Raw genomic sequence first — 21,144 nt, forward strand, 5'->3', positions numbered from 1 at the left:
TGAGCCAGCACAGGATAGTGGGAAGGACCATTTTCCAAGCATATGCTAATAGAGTATTGTCCAATCAGTAATTAACCCTAAGTGCTTGAACCTATCTCAGTGCAACGACTCAAGAGTTTCAGCCCTCTAAATTATCCCATATAAAAAAAAAAAAATAAAATCAATTTTCTTTAAATTAGCAAGACTAATCAATACATCCCCAAAGCCTGGAGACATGTGCAATGTTTCTCACCCATTGCCTCCTCATCTCTGCAAAGGAGTGGGTGAAATTGGAAGATTTCCCCCTCTCTTTGGAGCTTGGTTTGTTCTTTGTATTTTTGCAGCATTCAGTTTTGGTGTTTGGGTATTGATGGCTCTTTCCATGTTGTTTCCTTGGATCTTCTGTCTTCACTCTGTATCAGTACATGTAAATCCATTCTCCATTTTCATTGTTCATTGTTTCTTATAATCCTCCATTACATTCATCTACCATGGTTTGTTTAGTCAGTTCCCATTCAAAGAGTATCTACTTGGCTTCCAATTCTTTGCTACAAAAAGTGCTCCCAATTCTATTTTGATGTTTATGGGGACTCTCCTTCTTATCAATGGCCTCTAGGGCATCATTTGCATAATTCCATATTACTTTCCAAAATGGTTGTAATCTTTCAGAGCTCTACCCACAATGCATTAATTTATCTATCTTCCCATAATCCCTCCAGGGATCTCTGCCCTCAAAGAGCCTATATTTATTCATTCAATTAGTTAGCATTTCTTAAGCACTGTGCCAACTGAGTTTAAATCAATCTAGGAGCATTTAAGTACCTATTACATACCAACCACTATGTTAGTCCCTGGGAATACAAAGACAAAATGGAAACACTTCCTGCTGTCAAGATGCTTATTTTATATGGGTAGTGGGGATAAATATCCAGTAGCAAGTATTTATTAAATGCCTACTATGTGTTGGGCATCAGGCCAGGTGCTCAGATGGAAAAGACAAAAATGAAATAGTCCCTGCCTTCAAGGGGTTTACATTCTTTGAGGAAAAACAACATGTATACAGATAAATAAATATGAAAAATAAATAAACGATGATTTGGGTAGGTAGATGGACACGGAGGGCTCAGAATTCATTACTGACATGTTTCTTTCATTTTCCCAACGTCTTCCCAGAAAGAGGTGGTGAGTGCATGCTGAGAAACCCTTCTCAAAGCTTCTGTTATGACTTGGTTGTCACGGCCATGATTGGCGACTTCTGTCCCTAATCATGAGCAGTGTTTGCTTTCTCTAAAGACCATGAGTCCTCTAAAGGACTCCATTTCCTTTGTCTGCCGAGTCTGTAGCAACCCCTCCACATGTGCTTGTGTCTTAGGTCAAAAAAAGCTGCTTTCTCCTCAAATTGTAATATATAGAAACTTCTAGAGAACAGAGAATACCCCCACCCCCTCGGCATCCTTCTTGGCTATAGTAGTCAGCAGATATCAACTCTACCCATAATTCTTAAAAGTTTTGTCACTGAATGATATCCTTGAACACACACAAGGTGTGACTCATAAATTCACAGGAAGAGTGATCCCTCTGACTATGACATTATGTCATTTGTCCAACAACAGCTGACCAAACACTAAGAAGGAAGAATTTGTGCACTGATTAGGAAATAAACGAGTGCAGGAAGTGGTGGGAGACTCTAACCAAGAGTCAGGAAAACTGGAGTTCAAATCCCACTAGTAACATTTATTTGCTATTATTCTAAGAAAATTGTTTTTGCTTGTCTAAGCCTCCATTTCTTCATGTGTAATATACAGATGATAGTAACAAAACTTTTATTTCCCTCCCAAGGAATTTGTGAGATTTTCTTAATGATGGGAACTCTAAACCAGCTTATTCTCTCCATTTCTTCATGTGTAATATACAGATGACAATAACAAAATTTTTATTTCCCTCACAAAGAATTTGTGAGATTTTCTTAGTGATGGGAACTTTACACCAACTTATTCCCTCCATTTCTTCATGTGTAATACCCAAATGATAGTAACAAAATTTTTATTTCCCTCACAAGGAATGTATGAGATTTTCTTAGTGATGGGAACTCTAAACCAGCTTATTCTCAAGAACAGCTAAAAATGAACTCTAAACCAATTTATTCCTCATTATCACTTCATTGAGATAATATGAAAACACTTTGTAAACCTCAGAGCCCTATAAAATGTCAGCTATCATGCTTTAAAGGCCTGTATTTAATATAAACACGAAGATATAGGATGTACTACATTTAATATGGTTTAAAATATCTAGTTTAAAAAATCTGGCAATGGGATTATAAGAAGTGACATGTTCTAGGTCAGAACTTTCAAACATTTTTGGTGTCCTAGATCCCCTCTCAGAACCCATGTTCTAAATGCATAAAATAAAACATTGGCTTGCAAAGGAAGCCAATTATTTTGAAATACATTTAAAATATATTTTCAAATATATTTTAAAAACTTCCCAGACCCCTGGTTAAGAATTATTAGAGTTTATTGGAATCATCACCAGACTTAAAGTCTGGAGATCTGGGCTCAACCATGATCTTTACTAATTATGCAAGCCCCTGAGCCTCACTTTCTTCATCTGTAAAATGATTATACTGCCAGCCTCCCAGGATTATTATAAAATAATGGGCTTTGTACTACTTTGAAGGGCTATAGGAAAGTGAGTTACATCACTATTATTAATGAAGACTGATTTTTTGGTATTTGCTTAAAAAGAGAGGAAAAAATCCCAGCTCATGCTCAGGCTCTGGATGTTCCTTTCTCTGTTTCTGTCTAGTGATTCCGGTCCTCTTCGCATCGCAAAGACGCCATCACCACCGGAGGAGCCTTCCCCCTTGCCCAGCCCAACCGCTAGTCCCAACCACACCCTGGCACCTAGTTCTCCTGCACCAGCCCGGCCAAAATCACCTTCACAGGTAAGAGGGACAAGGGAGAATGAGGAGGGGTGAGCAGGTGGCAGGGCTAGCGAAGCTTCCATTGGATGCTGTTGTCATGGAGGAAGAGTGTTCCTCAGCACTGACGACATCCCCCAGAATATCAGGAAAGACCGTCGCTAAGAGAATGACCAGTCTGCAAAGTCTGATCTCCCTCCAATCTCCGCAGGCTATTCTTCAGTCTAACAAAAATGAAAATATCCCATTGGCCAACCGTCCTCATGCTCTCTTCCATGTCTACGATATTGCTCAGAAAATTCCTTCTACTTACTGTGTCGATCTCAATCTTCATCCACCAAAACCCAAGCTGTTCTTCAAGGTTCATCCTAAATGCTGCCTCCTCTGAACTTCCTGAACACTTGTATCACCCATAGGGTCTAGCAATTGGGATTTCTCTGCTCGTTGCTTATCTCCCCTAATTGGCTCCCTCTCCTTGATGGTTGCCGGTGTCCAGTCATTTTTAATTGTATCTCTTTGTGATCCCATTTGGGATTTTCTTGGCAGAGATACCAATGGCTTTGCCATTTCCTTTTCTAGCACATTTTACAGATGAGGAAACCGAGACAAATAAGGTTAAATGATTTTCCCAGGATCACACTGGTAGTACACGTTTGAGGCCAGAAGACGAGTCTTCCTGACTCCAGACTTGGCACTTTATCCAACAGACCTTTTACAACCGATGTTTTTAATGCCTCTGACTACTGCAAATTACATCAGTGCTCCAAGACTCAGTTTCCTCATCTGTAAAATGGATTCTAGGATCATAGATTTAGAGCAAGAAGGGGCCATGATCGCAAGACCTCCCTCCCTGCCAGCATGGAGCCTTCTGCAAACAAGAATTCTTGCTGTGATTACCATGATTTCTTTCTTCACATCTTTTTTGATGGGGTTCATCTAGAAATGGTTCTGGGCCGGGTTGTTCACTTGCTGTTCTCGTGTGTATTTAACATTCAGCAGTCTGTGTCCCTCGAGGCTGAGATGATAGGTTAGTGTAGCTGATAGAAGCACACCCTTGGGTTTGCTCCCTGGCAATCACCCCCTTGACCTGTTTCTCTCTGACACTGATCTCCTCTAACAGACTCCCATATTTTAAAGTCATCACCTAACAACCAAGGTGTCTGCATTTGTTCTGACTTTATATACGTTAGAGAAGGCCAGAAGCTGGAGATTTGGGTTCTAATCTATTCCTAATTATATGAATTGGAGAAAGTCATTCTATTTCCCTAGGACTCAGTTTTCTCATCTGTAAAATTAGGGAATTAGAATAGATGATCTTTCTAAAACTGTGATTCTATGGGCTTATGTTTCTATCTGGATAGTTTCACATATCACCTCAGGCAACACGCGCACCTCGGTTTCCTTATCTGTAAAATGACCTCTGAGATTTCTGTCTAGAAATGTAGGCTCTGTGATCCACTCCAGATAATTGAATATGTGATCTTGAGCAGGGCATTGAACATCTTCAGGTTTTCCTCACCAATAAAATGGTGAGTGGCTTAGACCCGATGGTCTTTGAAATTCCTTCATGTTCTAAACCACAATCCCGGGACTTCTCCAGGATCTCTAGGGAGTTCAGAGGATCCTTGATCTAAAGCTGGGGGGAGGTGAGGAGCCCCAGAAGGCAGCAAGTCTGATCCAGGGACCCACAGGTAGGTAGGGAAATATCAGGTAGGATTTAACAGTAGGATCTCTGGCTTCTGAGCCAACATTCTTCCCCTGGGCCTGGTACCTTCTTGTGGTACAAGTTCTGGCCCAGCCAGGGGAGCAGCCTCCCTGGAAGAAGGCACGGTGCTCCAGGGGAGGACTTAACCCTGAGAGGCCAGTTCTGCAGGTGTGTGTCAGTCACTGACATTGACTGCACACGTTTACCATTTTCATCCTTTTTTCCTAGTTGCGGAAAGGGCCTCCTGTCCCGCCTCTACCCAAAGTCACGCCCACAAAGGAACTGCAACAAGAGAACATCATCAGCCTCTTCGAGGACAACTTTGTCCCAGAAATCAGCGTGACGACTCCTTCTCAGGTCAGTGGTCCGGCCTGTGAGGGTGGGGCAGAGCAGGGCCCACAATGCTGTGTGTGTGTGTGTGTGTGTGTGTGTGTGTGTGTGTGTGTGTCCACTCATGTCCACGGCCCAAGCCAGGACAGGGTAATTGCTCGTGCCTACAGGAAGGAAAGCCCCTGAGGAAAAGGAGTAGAGCTGCTGGAATGACTGCCTGCTTCAGCTTGGGATTAGCATGTGGTCCCTCCCCGTATCCAGGTGAGGGTTTTAAGAGCAAATGGAAAGTGAGTGGCTTGGGTTCCAAGCTCCTGCTGCTGCTACCGGATGGTCTAGAGCAGCTCGGGCATATCTGGACAGCCATCCCTGTTGTAGGTTGACAAAGGTCTAATCCATCTCAGCTTGGTAATGAGCTGAAGAACAGGATTCAATAGCCTGAGACGGCTCTCATTCTATTTCTGCCCTTTATTCTCTTGGAGACCGAAGGCCAGGCCCATAAACCCCCCTCCCAACCAAACTGGCCACATCTCTTCCTCAGTCTTCTGTAGTCATTATTGTAGCAGCTCCTCTTGCCAGCTAAGCAGCCAGAAACCAGCCAATAATAGCCACAGGATTGTAGTAAGAATGAATGGATGCATGGGCGGCTGGGTGGGAAAAAGCCTTCATCTAGTGCTCGCTATGTTCTAAGCACTGGAGCTGAGCCTTCGGAAACCAAATGCACAAGTGAAGTCAGCTGCTGCCCACAAGGAGCCTCTGTTCTAAAAAGCAAAACACTGTCTATTGGAGACTGATGGGCTCGGCAGGGAAAGTAGCAGCAACAACAATAGTAGTAATAGTAGCAACATCAATAATAGTAGCAGCAGCAGCAGCAGTAATAGTAGTAGCAGCAGCAGTAATAATAGTAGCAGCAGCAGTAATACTAATAGCAGCAGCAGCTGTAATACTAATAGCAGCAGCAGTAGTAATAGCAGCAGCAGCTGTAATACTAATAGCAGCAGCAGTAATAGTAGCAGCAGCAGTAATAATAGTAGCAGCAGCTGTAATACTAATAGCAGCAGCAGCAGTAATAGCAGCAGCAACAGTAATACTAATAGCAGCAGCAGCAGTAATAATAGTAGCAGCAGCTGTAATACTAATAGTAGCAGCAGCAGTAATAGTAGCAGCAGCAGTAATAGCAGCAGCAGCAGTAATAGCAGCAGCAGCAGCAGTAATAGCAGCAGCAGCAGTAATAATAGTAGCAGCAGCTGTAATACTAATAGCAGCAGCAGTAATAGTAGCAGCAGCAGTAATAGTAGCAGCAGCAGTAATAATAGTAGCAGCAGCAGTAATAATAGTAGCAGCAGCAGCAGTAATAGTAGCAGCAGCAGTAATAATAGTAGCAGCAGCAGTAATAGTAGCAGCAGCAGTAATAGTAGCAGCAGCAGTAATAATAGTAGCAGCAGCAGTAATACTAATAGCAGCAGCAGCAGTAATAATAGTAGCAGCAGCTGTAATATTAATAGCAGCAGCAGTAATAGTAGCAGCAGCAGTAATAATAGTAGCAGCAGCTGTAATACTAATAGCAGCAGCAGCAGTAATAATAGTAGCAGCAGCTGTAATACTAATAGCAGCAGCAGTAATAGTAGCAGCAGCAGTAATAATAGTAGCAGCAGCAATAATAGTAGCAGCAGCAGTAATAATAGTAGCAGCAGCAGTAATAGTAGCAGCAGCAGTAATAATAGTAGCAGCAGCAGTAATACTAATAGCAGCAGCAGTAATAGTAGCAGCAGCAGTAATAATAGTAGCAGCAGCTGTAATATTAATAGCAGCAGCAGTAATAGTAGCAGCAGCAGTAATAATAGTAGCAGCAGCAGTAATAGTAGCAGCAGCAGTAATAATAGTAGCAGCAGCTGTAATACTAATAGCAGCAGCAGCAGTAATAGTAGCAGCAGCTGTAATACTAATAGCAGCAGCAGCAGTAATAGTAGCAGCAGCAGTAATACTAATAGCAGCAGCAGCAGTAATAGTAGCAGCAGCTGTAATACTAATAGCAGCAGCAGCAGTAATAGTAGCAGCAGCTGTAATACTAATAGCAGCAGCAGCAGTAATAATAGTAGCAGCAGCTGTAATACTAATAGCAGCAGCAGCAGTAATAATAGTAGCAGCAGCTGTAATACTAATAGCAGCAGCAGCAGTAATCATAGTAGCAGCAGTAATAGCAGCAGCAGCAGTAATAACAGTAGCAGCAGCAGTAATACTAATAGCAGCAGCAGCAGTAATAGTAGCAGCAGCTGTAATACTAATAGCAGCAGCAGCAGTAATAGTAGCAGCAGCTGTAATACTAATAGCAGCAGCAGCAGTAATCATAGTAGCAGCAGTAATAGCAGCAGCAGCAGTAATAACAGTAGCAGCAGCAGTAATACTAATAGCAGCAGCAACAGTAATACTAATAGCAGCAGCTGTAATACTAATAGCAGCAGCAGCAGTAATAGTAGCAGCAGCTGTAATACTAATAGCAGCAGCAGCAGTAATAACAGTAGCAGCAGCAGTAATACTAATAACAGCAGCAGCAGTAATAATAGTAGCAGCAGCTGTAATACTAATAGCAGCAGCAGCAGTAATAATAGTAGCAGCAGCTGTAATACTATAGCAGCAGCAGCAGCAGTAATCATAGTAGCAGCAGCTGTAATACTAATAGCAGCAGCAGCAGCAGTAATAGTAGCAGCAGCTGTAATACTAATAGCAGCAGCAGCAGTAATAATAGTAGCAGCAGCTGTAATACTAATAGCAGCAGCAGCAGTAATCATAGTAGCAGCAGTAATAGCAGCAGCAGCAGCAATAACAGTAGCAGCAGCTGTAATACTAATAGCAGCAGCAGGAGTAATCATAGTAGCAGCAGTAATAGCAGCAGCAGCAGTAATAACAGTAGCAGCAGCAGTAATACTAATAGCAGCAGCAGCAGTAATAGTAGCAGCAGCTGTAATACTAATAGCAGCAGCAGCAGTAATAGTAGCAGCAGCTGTAATACTAATAGCAGCAGCAGCAGTAATCATAGTAGCAGCAGTAATAGCAGCAGCAGCAGTAATAACAGTAGCAGCAGCAGTAATACTAATAGCAGCAGCAGCAGTAATAGTAGCAGCAGCTGTAATACTAATAGCAGCAGCAGCAGTAATAGTAGCAGCAGCTGTAATACTAATAGCAGCAGCAGCAGTAATAATAGTAGCAGCAGCAGTAATAGTAGCAGCAGCAGTAATAATAGTAGCAGCAGCTGTAATACTAATAGCAGCAGCAGCAGTAATAATAGTAGCAGCAGCTGTAATACTATAGCAGCAGCAGCAGCAGTAATCATAGTAGCAGCAGCTGTAATACTAATAGCAGCAGCAGCAGTAATAGTAGCAGCAGCTGTAATACTAATAGCAGCAGCAGCAGTAATAATAGTAGCAGCAGCTGTAATACTAATAGCAGCAGCAGCAGTAATCATAGTAGCAGCAGTAATAGCAGCAGCAGCAGCAATAACAGTAGCAGCAGCTGTAATACTAATAGCAGCAGCAGGAGCAGGAGCAGCAGTCAGAGTAGTAGCAGTAGTAAGAGTAGCAGCAATGGTAGTAGGCTGGGGACTCCCAGGAAGGGTCTAAGGTTCCTCAGGCCGGCTCGGAGGACTCCAAGGCTGGAGGAGACGCCATGACAGTCTATCCAAGTATTTAAAGGGCCGTCAGTTGGACGTGGTCTCTACTTGTCCTCTTTGGCCTCAGAGGACAGAACTAGGATGATGAATGCAATTGCAGGGAGCTGAATTTAGACCAGACATTGAGTGTTGGACTGGATGACTTTTTAAGCTCTCTTATGAGAGCCTACCATGAAATTCTTACATTTGCAGCTCTCCCAGTGTGGAAAGGGCCTGCCTAAAGGGAATGGGTCCCTCGTCACTAGGGCTTCAGCCTGAGGTGACTTGGGTGAGTTGTTCAGGCAATTCTTGCTCAGTTCCAGAATGGACTAACTGTCCACTGAAGATCCTCCCAACTTTGCGATTTCACGGCTCTCAACTAGCTGGCCTTGCCTTTTTTTGCCTTGTTTCCTTTACTTTTTGACATTTTCCTCAGTATAAGTTTTAATTCTTTTTCTTAATCTAAGTATTAGCAACATCTTGCAGCAGATGGATTAGCCCAAGATTTGAAGCATTTCTACTAATTATATCTGGTATTATTGTCACATGCAAAGTGAAGGATTGAGATAGCAACCCAGCTGGGCCCCAAATCACTTTTATTTAAAATATCCAGAAATTTTTTTTGTTTGAATCGAAGTAGAAAGTTAATCAGTTTTCTCGTCAGAGGATATGAGTTTGAATTGCAGATTTACCCTTTAGTACTTGTATGACTTGGAGCAAATTTTGCTCCTCTTGGCCTCTGACGGGACTGGACAAGATGACCCTGGAGATCTCTTCCAGCTTAAATCCCTGCTCCTGCCATAGAAGCTTCTTACTGTCCATAAGGATGTAGCTATGAAGGTTAAGTTCCTTGGTTTGAAAAATGGTGCAAAGGGCCCCATGGTGGAAAGACACAGAAAGCACCAGCTTTGGGTGAACTCTGACATCCATCAATCCCTTTTGGAGGAGAGAGCTCTCTCACATTTCACAAAAACCATTATCTCCCAATTCAGTGTTGGACTAAATGACTTTTTAAGCTCACTTATGAGAGCCTATCATGGACACCGCTCAGAGACTCAGTTTCCTCACCTCTAAGATGGGGATAAAAATACTGGGAGTCCCTCCCTCACAGGGGCATTGTTGCTCATGGCCATAAAATGCTTTGAAAGCTTCCAAGTTCTCTAAAAATGCCAGTTTCTGTCATCATCATTATCATTATATCCCAGCAGCCTTTGAATGTATAGAAATAGAGTAATTCGCAATCTGATGGAGACTTCTAAGTTCTCTTGGCTCTCAAACAAAAACGAGAACATTAACAAAGCCATTTGGATTGTAAAGAGATCCGATTGAGGGAGGGGGTACACAAGCAGCAGGCTGGTCCATCTTTTTTTCCAAAGATGCTGTCCTTCTTCATGTCTGTGGCCACCAGAACGGCCTTCACAACCTCCAAGGCTCCTTCTGGTCCAAAGTCCACGTCTACCATCGTATGACCTATATCCCACTGACATGCAATCGGGGTCCCTGCCCCTTATCACTGGGGTAGTTGGGACATTCGCTAGTGAAGTCACTAGACTAAGGGCACCTGTATTAGACCTGCCCCGGGGGAGTTGGCAGAATTCTCTGCAGAGCTGTGACACGTGAGGAGTGAGGGGATGGAAGCATCATGAGGAGCTCTCATTTATTTTTAGCAGCACACAAATGAATAGATAAGAGAGAATAAGCAGAATCACAAAGGGAAGATGCAAGAGCAGCTGAGGGAAAACAGGATATTGCAAATTAGAGCACTGGCATGGATCTAAATGGGCTTTGCTTCCCTGGAAAACATGCTTTGTATACACAGGGTATCTGATTTCAATTAATTTTTTCTTAATTCTTTCAGTAGTTTCTCTCCAAATGAGCTTCTCCTTTGAATAGAAAAGATAGGTTGGTTTTACAGAAGGGATGGGATCAGAAAGTAAAAACTGGAAGGGACTCCACAGGGTATCTAGGAGATAGGACACCAGACTTGAATTTGTTGGTCTCCTGCCTTAGACATTTACATGCTCCCTAAGGCACCCTAAGAAAGTTATTAACCCTCTCAGCCTCAGTTTCTTTAATAATAAGGGGATTAGAAGGAGAAATCTTATCTCATTGCCAGGATGATGAACCATTTCTTGGACCCTGAGTTCCTTAGGAATATCCAAAAAACATAATGGATGAAGGAGATCTTTAGGAAAAATAATCCATCTGCTGGTTTCACAACCTCTTAGCTGTTCTGGATCTACTCCCGAAAGGTGATGAGCTATTCTTTCCTTATTCTTTCCCCTAACTCTGCTCTCCAATAAGTCAGAATGAAAATAACATCATCACTTGCTAACACCATCACCGGAATGGATCTGTCACTGTGGCAGAAATGGGAGGAGCTAATGCCAGCAGTACTTCTCACCTGATAATAAAATGTTCACAACTAGATATTAATAAGCACAAATTTATACAATGAAGGATTGTGTCTCCTTGTGCCTCCTTCTCCTCTCTAATAGAACTCTTCTAGGATGCTCAAGTTGGAGGAGATACTAAAAGTTACGTAGATCGATTCCTTGTTCAATAGATGAAGGTCTCCCCAAGTCTCCAGCAAGTGCCCATCTAGACTCCCTTGGAACATTTCCAATGACAGGGAGCTCATTCCTTTGTCAAGTGAATGGGAAGAGCACTACTTCTGGAGGTTCCATCATGCCTTTGACAGTGCATTTGTGATCCTGAAAAAAAAAACCACTTCACCTCTCTGAGCCTGTTTCCTTCTCTGTAAAATGAGATTAGACTAGATGGACTCCTAGGTGCCTTCCAGCTCTTTATCTGTGATCCTATTCTAGGTCTGACCTTCACTTCTCTTTTGTTTATAGCAGAGACAGAAGAAAAGAAGATTGGATATTTAATGAGTAATTGATCCATTTATTTTCCCTTCCTAACTTATCTCTAACAAGGTCCTTTCTAAGTGGCCTTAAGCTGTAAATTGTGTCAATTAGCTGTTTTTTTCCTTCCTCAACTCTTAGATAATACATTTTTTTATCCACCCCTTGTCTGTTTAGCAGACAGTTCCCAGTGTGATTCTTCACCCCCATCAGATAGTCTAGACAGTCAGCCTTCTTCTCTGTTGACACTGTTCCATGAATGATGACTGTATGAGCTCAGTAATTTAACTAGTTCTCACTCCACCAAACTGGATTATCATCCAGTCCCCATCCTCTTATCTTGTCCACAAGGACGACCTGGAAGACTGTGGCACCATAGCCTTCCAGACAGAGAAGAATCTCTTATATTATGACCCTGGTTTAAGGATTTATTACCCTTAGAATTTTCAGGGTTTTTCCTAGCGCATCCACTTCTTGCAAGTAAAATAAAAACTGGAAAGATTCCAGAACTTTTGCCCTTCCCTTGGCTTGGTGGGCAACCTCTATGCCCGGAGCGATGGTCCTTGCTGGCTATTCTAATGTAGAAGGATGGGTCCCACTTAAGGAAAACGGGAGGAGACCATTTTCGAAGCATTCTGATCAGCAGCTCACTCTCTGCTTCTGTCTGGACACAGGTCAGCTCCAGAACACTGCTTAAAAACAAATGCTGGAGAAAGCTGACCGTCTGTCCTCCAGCTCACCCAGTCACACCGTTCCCACACTGGGAATATGTCCACGTGGAGGGGACCGTGGGAAGCTGTCATTTCATGAGAGTCTGTTCTGATACATTTTTAGTACAGTTTCTGGTGTATTTCCTCCCAAGGTAGTTCCTAAGCCTGCTTCCTTTACATAATGAACCCTATCACATCTTTGTAAGCATACTGGACTTGGCAGTTCCTAAGGGCAGAAACCTTCTCACAGCAAGTCACATTTTCACTGTGCTTTTCCTACAACAAACCTATGTGCCAGGTTAATTTTATAAGTAAGGATGGGACTCGAAGACATTCAATGTCTTGTCCAGGGTTACACAGCTGGAAAGAGCCTGAGACTGGATTGACTGGACTTTCAGCCCAGTATTTTGTCCGCCATCTAGTGGCCTCATAGTGTATTCCACAGACTGTGGGCTTAGTGAATATTGGAAGGATGTTGCTTGTGTGACCACATCCTGTGTCCCCCAGGTTAGATGGAGGATTATCTGAGTCACCTTAAAGTTTCATGCAACAAAGGAAAGACATATCCTGTGGACAGTTAGAATGTTCCATTACAAATTCATGATGCTAAAGAAAAACAAGGAAGGCCCCCATCGATCACATTTAAAAGAGCCACTATGGCAGGCGCTGCTATTGGACCACATGGATGAGGGTCCCATAGGAAGGGCAGGCAGAAAAGGGTCGGGATCTGCATAACTGGAGGGTGTATCTGCAGAAGTGTGAGAAAAGTTCTTTTGGAGGTGAATAGATGATTATGTTTTTGCCGCCATTTTGCCTGAAAAGTCATTTTAGTTGTGTTGAAATAGATCTTTTGTGGACAGAGTGTTCATGACATTGATTTCATTAGACACTTGATTTTGCTTTTTTTTCACAAGCTAGGGCCTCCAATACATCCCATCAACTCCTGGACACCTTTCATTGTGTAGGAAATAAGGGCGACAAAATCCATCTTCTCTACTAAATAAATGATGATGATGATAATTCCCAAACTCATGCCTTACTGATGGAAGCTCAAGAGAACTATCTTTATATAAAAGCTGAGAGCCAAAAGATCTGAGTTCAAGTCTTGTCTCAACCATTTACTAGCTTAGGCAAATCATTCATTTTTGATACAATGAGGAAGTCAGATCAAGGTTCCCCTTTCCCAAATTTAAACAGTATGTGATTCTACAGAATTTATGTTGACATTTTCTTAAATCATGAGAATATTACAAATGTCTGTTGATGGTAGCTTTGGAATCTTTTTTGAGACATAAATATTGCACCCTATATTCTTATCTTTCCCTCAGGAATTTTTTGGACAATCTCATAGATTACACTCAAGAGTTCAGATTATTTTATCAAATGAAATAAATTGAAGAATCTGTTGTTTTAAAATAACTTTTCCTTCTCAAGCAAATTTCTGGTTAGCTCTTGCCTAATGACACGAGTGATGAGTTTATGTTGCACACTTAGTCTGTATAAGATCTGGGGTTTTAACAAGAAAACTTAAATATTCCAAAAACTTGTTGCCCTTGAACCATCACACAGATCACCAATCTGATTGAGGTTTTCTTGTGAAGAGATTTTCCCTCTATGACAAGAACCCTCATTTAGGAAAGGACGGGCTTTGGCTTTATGATCTCTGCATTCATCTCTATGTGGAGTCAGAGAAGATTAGCAAGTCCAATCCATACCTGGACAGGAAGCCCCTCTATACTTGTGAGGATCTTAGTTTTCAAGATAGGTAAAATCTCAAAGATCATCTAATTCATGAATTCTTCACTCACAATACACTAATCTTTTTTTTTTAATTTAAAGATCAATCTTTGATAATCTTTTAAAGATGAGTGTATTCTGAGGGAAGAACTCATGAATATCTTTAAATAGTAAATATCTTTAAAAGATATAAAATATATTTAAAAGCTATTTTGAGAACTATTTTAGTAGAGTTGGTTTCCTTTATAATGTGGCTATATTATATTTTATTCATTTAAAGATTGATTTTTAAACAGGGGCCATAGACTTCCCCACCATATTGCCAAAGGGGTCCAAAAAAGGCTAAGATTCTCCAATCTGGCCCAACTTCCTTATCTTTCAGAAGTGAAAACTCAGGCTCAGAAGTAAACTGACTTTCCCAGAATTACTCAGGTACTAAGTGGCTGAGTTGTCTACTCTTCTGATTCCAACTCAAACACTCTCTCCATTGCACCAAAGCCATTTCCTTCTTCCTTGGAAATTCTAAGTATCCATAATTTCAGTAGAGAATTTATTCTTTCCACCGAGATAGATTACAGGCCCTCTGTGAATTAGGAAATGCTCCTTGAGAATAAACATGGCCACAGACGGGTACCAAACTGTGAGATTATCTGCTTGGGGATGCTGCTCCCTAAATCAGGCTGGTCTCAGCAGTTTGCCATGCCATGCCATGATACATGAATGTGTCTGTGCTGGAAGCCTCTGAGAGCTCAGGATTGTCTCCATGCCATGAGGTCATATCAAAACAGGAAGTGGGCAGACTATCCAAATATCTCCAACCAAAGAACCCCGAGCTTCTGCTTGAAACATTTGAATGATGGAAGACCAATGACATTGCACTTTTGGACATCTCTGATCTTTGGGAGGCTTCCCTTACCCTGAGCCTAAATCTGAATCACAGGTCAGACCATTCCTTCCAGCTCAGCTATTGCTAAGAAGAGAAGCTAAGGAGCATTTATTACCTATGCCAAACTCAGTACTGGACCAAAATGTGGTGATCCCTGGCCTTATAGCAACTATATATTAGCGTATCCATTCAAGGCAGAGCCAGTGAAAAGCTTTTGAGTGGATGGGAGTGTTTCATCATTTTTATTAAAACTGATATGTGAGTGTAGAGAATAAGCCAAAATTAGCATTTATTTTTTCCATGATATATTCCCCCAAATAACTCTTAAATTATAGCCCCCTCTTTGTGTCTTGATACTTAATGAGAGAATTTTAAGGTCTTCCCTATCCCTCCTAAAAAATGCTTCCTAAAAGGCACCCAAACTCTAGCTAACTGGATGACACTGGTCCAGAATAGCTTTTGTTCTCAAGGCCTAAGAATAAACAGAGAAAAAGGAAAAAAAATCCTGAAAGAAAAATGAACTGGGTCCAAAGACTGAAGTTGGGCTTCTTGACTTTGTTCAACCACAGGCTATCTGGTTGGCAATAACGGATCTTTCCCTTTGTTTCTTTAATTGAAAGTTAGATAAGAGCAAGTGTAAACTGGCTTTGGGATCTTATGGATGTAAGACACAGCTGAAAGGTCACTCCTCTGTTTCAGAAGCTGCAACAGCTCCCTATTGTCTCCAGTAGAAAATCTGGCTCCAACCTGTGTTTCTGAGCTCATGGCGTATAATTTTCCCTTCCTCCCTCTACATTCCTGACCAAATGGCTCCCCTGGTTTAGACCTTTCCTGATAACCCCTCAAACTATTAGTTGGCTTACCACCCTCCACAAAGTTACTTTACATGGATTTTGGATAACTTTGTATGTACGCATCTTCTATCAGACTAGGAGAATACAGTCACCATAAGGCCAGGGATCATTGGTCCTTGTATCCCCAGTACTGAACTTAGCATATGTAAGTACTTAATAAAGCCTTTTTTGGTTGGATTGAGTTGACTCTTTGATCTCATGAGGATGAGCAGTCCCTTTACTGGTGCAGGTAGCAATCCCTCCATCTTCTCATTCATTGGGATCCTTGTCTGAGGCTTTCAGAAAATCTCCTCAAGGGGTGATGATAGACCACAGTCCTTTTCCTCATTATTTTTTAAAATTTCTTATTTATTTAATTTTCACTTTATAGACCAAAACAAGCATTTCCATTACATAGTATAATTTTTAAAAAAGATAACCATCTTTTTGCACATGAAATTGCAAATGTATTATGTACAACTTGCTACCCTTAAAAAATATAATAGTTATTATATAAATTTCTTTTTCCCCCTTTTAAATTTTCTTCCTCCCTCCCCAACCATTGAATGTGTAACTTGGTTTTTGTAATATTTAATATGGTGAATATACCGGAGGAGCTCTTGGCCACTTGTCCATTTGGTATTCATCCCTCGCTCTAGCTGTAGGCTTGGGAAGCAATGCATGGCCTCGTGATCAAGGAAGCCTGGCCCAGACCAATTCCTGACATTAATTTCAAGTCACTGACCTCTTCCTTAACAGAATGAAGTTCCTGAGCCAAAGAAAGAAGAATCTTTGCTCGATCTGGACTTTGATCCTTTCAAGCCAGATGTTACACCGGTGGGATCAGCAGGAATCACCCACTCACCCATGTCTCAGGTAGGGGATTTTTTTTTGGCTGGGGGGGGGTGGTAGGTGGGTGTGGGTGAATGGTTGGCAGATTCAGACATTCATTTTTCACTTCTTTGCTAACAGGAACATGATTGTTTATGGAAAGATCTTTTCCCTTTCTATATCCTATCTACCATTTCCCACACACACACCTCAGCAGATCCCTTTTTCTTAAGGGAAGGTAAACAAACCAATGTTTTCTATATGTCCCCAAATCTTTCCATCCTGTTTAGTTTTCTCATTCTATAAAAGTGCCTTTGAACAGGTAACATGGTGTAGTGGGTAGAGAGTTGGCTTAGAAGTCAGAAAGGCCAGGGTTCACTTATGTCTTTGATACCTACTGATGGTGTGACTATGGGTAAGTAACTTAGCCTCTCAGGGACCTAAGCAACTCCTCAAGACAATATTGGCAGCCTAAATTGATAGAGGGGATTTCTTCTCCTGGAGTTCTCTTTACCAATAAAATTCCAAGTTCCATCACTGTCCTTATACCCAATCTCTCCTATTCCTGGCTTCTCAGGGCTGATATCTATGAACCAACTAGGATACAGTTCAGAGACTGAGCCATGTTTGAGAATTAACACCTTTGACCCTAGTAACTTGATTCTCCTTCCCCCAAGCGATTGTCTTCCCCTTTCTCCAACTAAAGGCACTTTTCTATGAGAGAAATGTGATATCACTTATTCTCACTGTTTTCTGTACCCCCAATTACCTTTCTATTTTAACCAGGAAGAATTAAGTCTGCCTTTAAGGCTCTCATAGACCCCTCTGGCACAGAGGTTCTGCTTTGATCCTTGCTTGAACCATGATGGTTTCCTAGGGGATCTGAGGGAAATTCTCCCTCCCTGTCCTTTTCTTAGCTATCAGAATGAAGAAAAAGACATGAAAGGCTGGTTCATCCAAAATAACAAGCATTTTTAATGTGTTTGACCTTAAACTGTTTTTGAAGAAATATATCCAAGTGTGGATCTATCTATAGATAATTTCTAAACAAAGAACTGAGCCATCCTGGGCCAACTCAACTAATGAGAAGCTGATAAGCCTCTCATGGCCTCAACTTGGAGCCTTCTTGGCTTTTCCCTGCAGTTGTGGATGCCTCTCTGGGTATTGGCCTAAACAGAGACCTCCCATATGGGTTTTCTGTAAGTGGGTGCCCTCTGCTGATTCTCCTACCTCAATCCCGACTAGTCTGAATAAGCAGTAAAGGCAGCTCCATTCTGAAATAGGAAAGGACAGAGTAAAAACAGACTCCAACTTGCCTCTTGTCTAGGACCTGGATTTAAAGATTTTGGGATCTTATGGATGTAAACCACATCTGAAAGGTCACTCCCCTGTTTCAGAGCTTCAGTGGTTCCCTATTGTCTCCCTGTATTCAGATAACGGACCTTACCCCGTGCTGCAAAGCCCTTGTCTCCTTAGTGGTTGAGCTCTAAACAGACAAATACCTTTTCTGATGTTAAGGAAAAAATGAAGTTTTCCAGGCTCAGGATACTTACCTGTTGTTCTTTATTATATTAGTGTGATTTACTTCCCTTCCATCCAAATAGACTCTTTGCACAGCCTTTCCCCTCAGGTTTGGGGATCAATATTCCTACTATCGGATTTCTCCATATTTGGATCTTGGCCATCTGTGCCCTGCAGTGAGTTCAGGCTTGATCCTGAGGACTGATAGATGTGCTATGAAATGGCTCTTTTATCTAGAGAAAATGGTGGGTCTTGTCAGTTTAATCAGTGCATGAGCTCTTATGTAATGTAAATATTAAGGTATCATCTCCTGGGGAAATATAAGTGGTCCTTCTAAGTGGTAGATGGAGTCTCATGAAGAAAGCCATTTTTAATTAAATAGAATTTGAAATAGTCCCAGTCCATGCTGCTGCCTTTAGAATTCTGAGAATTCTAATGGGAGAATGTACTAGGATGGGGCCATTCTACCTAACTCCACTGTGATAGGGATTGGGAATGGGAGTGACTCAGAACCCAAGCCCTGGAGTTTTCACCTTAGACTCAGAGATAAGTCCATAGAATCATAGACTCAGTGCTGAAAAGTACCGCAGAGACCAATGAGTACATATTCTTCACCTTACAGATGAGGAAACTGAGGTTCAGACAAGTTAAGTCACAGTGTCTGAGGTAGAATTCAAACCTCCGCTGAGTCCAACTACAGTGCTTTCTCAGCTGTGCCATATTGTCTCTTCAAGGTGATTTTTTGATCTTGGCATTTGAAAACAATGGCACTAATGAGGGGTCACGTTTAGTTCTGAGTTTTCTCCTCTGCTGTTTGATTTCAGCATTTCATTATCATTGCAATGAATTTGTCCCACTGTCACTGATTGGCCTAATTGAGCATGTGGTGATGCTGGTCATGTGGCTCAGACAAGTGATAGATAAAAAGACACCCTCCCTTCTACCATTCCCAAATCCCTCTGCTCCCCACTCGAAGAGAAAGACGAAATTCTTTATGATGAAGACACTAGAAGTAATTTAAAATAACATATAATTAGGTTTTGTAGGGAAATTCTACTAATTACCAGTTAATTAGTAGGACTGAGAGTCACTTGAGGCTTTAAACCAGAAGGTAGAATTGGAAAAAGCAATCTCTTTGGAATTGTTGGAAAAAGAACAGTGCCCTGAGCTTCATCTAATGGAGAGTGGCTCGTGTCGACATACTGAATCCTTCCTTCTTCCTCTGTTGAGTCCCTTTCCAAATGCACAGGATAGAAAACAATGCTGAAAGGGATCTCAAGGTCATCTTGTCCATCCTTTCTTCTGCTTCAAAGCTAGAAAGTCATCATCCAATCTCTGTTCAAAAACACCATGGTGGAGGGACTCACTTCCTCTCCAGGCAGCCCACTTTCACCTCTTCTAATTCTCATTCCTAAGACTTTTTCTTCCACAATGTCACCTGCTTCCCCACGCAAAAATCTTTCATAGCTCCCCATTGTCTACCAAATAAAATCCAAATTCTAACTTGCCATTCAAGGATTCTCCCAATCTGATTCCAACCTAGTTTTCAATCTCACTATATAGCACTGGATACAACAGTCAAACTGAAAAACCCGCCGTTCTTCAGACTCCTGCTTCTAGACTTTGAGGATCAGAGCCTTTCAATCTCTGTCTCTTGGTACTACTTCCTTCCTTCAGGCTCAGCTCAGATGTTATCTCCTTCAAGAAGCCTTCCTTGACCTTCCTACCTAGAGATTCCCCTTTCCCTTCTTCTCTGTGTCAGGTGGTTTGAACTTCTCTATACACAGATATTCCATCCTGTGTTTTAGCTTTTCATGTGATCAATCGTAAACTCCTTGAAGGAAGGAAAGAGTTTATTTCATATTCCTGGCAGCTAGCATCATGGTGGGCATGTAATAAGCACTTCATAATTGCTTGATGGTTGAGTGATTGTATATGTGTACTCTCCCGTCTACCAGACTATAAACTCAGAGAACTTGCCCATTTCAGTTTTATACACTGAGTACCAAACCAAGAATAAGGAAGGTTTGTTGTATTGAACTCAACAAGATTTCAGCCTTTGTTATCCATAATCCTTTCTTATTTCCAATTTTTGATATTGTAAAGTAATCCCCCACCACCATCCCTTGGGAGAAGCCAAATGGCTGCTTGACCAGGAGCCCACTGAACCAGCCATTCCCCCAGACTCTAATCTAATGGACTGACGATGTTTCTTTTGTTTCCTTTTCAGACATTGCCCTGGGACTTGTGGACGGTAAGGCTTTTTCTAAGGTTTGTCTATGCTGATACCTCTGGGTCACCAGAGAATCTGTAATGCTTAAAATTCTTCACCCAAGCTTTTGTTTAAAGAGAGCTAAAGTCATGTCACGGCTCGCTAATCTGATCTCCCTAGAACGCTTTCCAGACTGTTGAAGCTACACTGGATTTCTGGAGGCCTGCCACTCATTCAAACCGTAGGTCACCCAGGGTTTTTGGCTGGCTTGTTTGGGACCTGGATCTGTGATTTTTACCAGTGTGGGAAGGGGATGCCCAGTGGGGAAACACCCTCCCTGGTACACACAAGCAGCTGATCTTTGCTCCTAGCTTTTGGGAGCTGAGTAGAATGCTGAGAGTTGTCTTGTGGTGTGTGTCGGAGTCAAGACTTCTTGGCTCGAAGGCCCTCTGCCTCTATCAATCTGATGCACAACCTTAAGTTGCCTCTACTTAACTCTGATGGAACAGTCAGGAAAATGAGAAAATAGAAACCCCAGGTTCACAAAGTTTAGTAACCACAATAAATTGCGACAATAATAATAATAAAGACAGGGTTAAGGTTAACCCCAACAACAACAACCACGACTGCAACAATAACTACTATCATTTATATAGCCCTTCTGGGTTTCCAAGGCACCTATTTTCCCCTTTTAAACATTGAAAAGTCAGGCTGGGAGACAGACAGCGACTTTCAGAGGATCACCCAGCTAGACAGTGTCTCCTATAATGTTTAAACTAGGATTGTCCCGACTCCAAATCTGGCTGCCGCCGAGACGTCGAGAACACAAGGTTTAGAGACTGGACACTTAGGTCTCCATGCTTCTTACCTTGATTCTAGTTGACATAGTGTCACCCAGGGGTCAGAGGGCGAGAGGAGAAACCTCACTCCTCAACTTCAGAATGAGGACAAAAATATGTTTAAAGGT

The 21,144-nt window shown here is 41.9% G+C and overlaps 1 protein-coding gene across 2 annotated transcripts in view; it reads left to right on the top strand.

Moving 5' to 3' along the window:
- AMPH (amphiphysin) overlaps positions 1–21,144 on the top strand; it is a 184,780-nt gene that overhangs the window by 130,026 nt on the left and 33,610 nt on the right. For both annotated transcript variants that reach the window (XM_051978706.1, XM_051978716.1), the window contains exons 10-13: positions 2,788–2,926; positions 4,836–4,964; positions 16,373–16,489; positions 20,196–20,219. In XM_051978706.1, the coding sequence (XP_051834666.1) occupies positions 2,788–2,926; positions 4,836–4,964; positions 16,373–16,489; positions 20,196–20,219 (409 nt within the window). The remainder of the gene's footprint in view (positions 1–2,787; positions 2,927–4,835; positions 4,965–16,372; positions 16,490–20,195; positions 20,220–21,144) is intronic.

Source organism: Antechinus flavipes, chromosome 1, assembly GCF_016432865.1.
Source record: "Antechinus flavipes isolate AdamAnt ecotype Samford, QLD, Australia chromosome 1, AdamAnt_v2, whole genome shotgun sequence".
Lineage (NCBI taxonomy): Eukaryota > Metazoa > Chordata > Mammalia > Dasyuromorphia > Dasyuridae > Antechinus > Antechinus flavipes.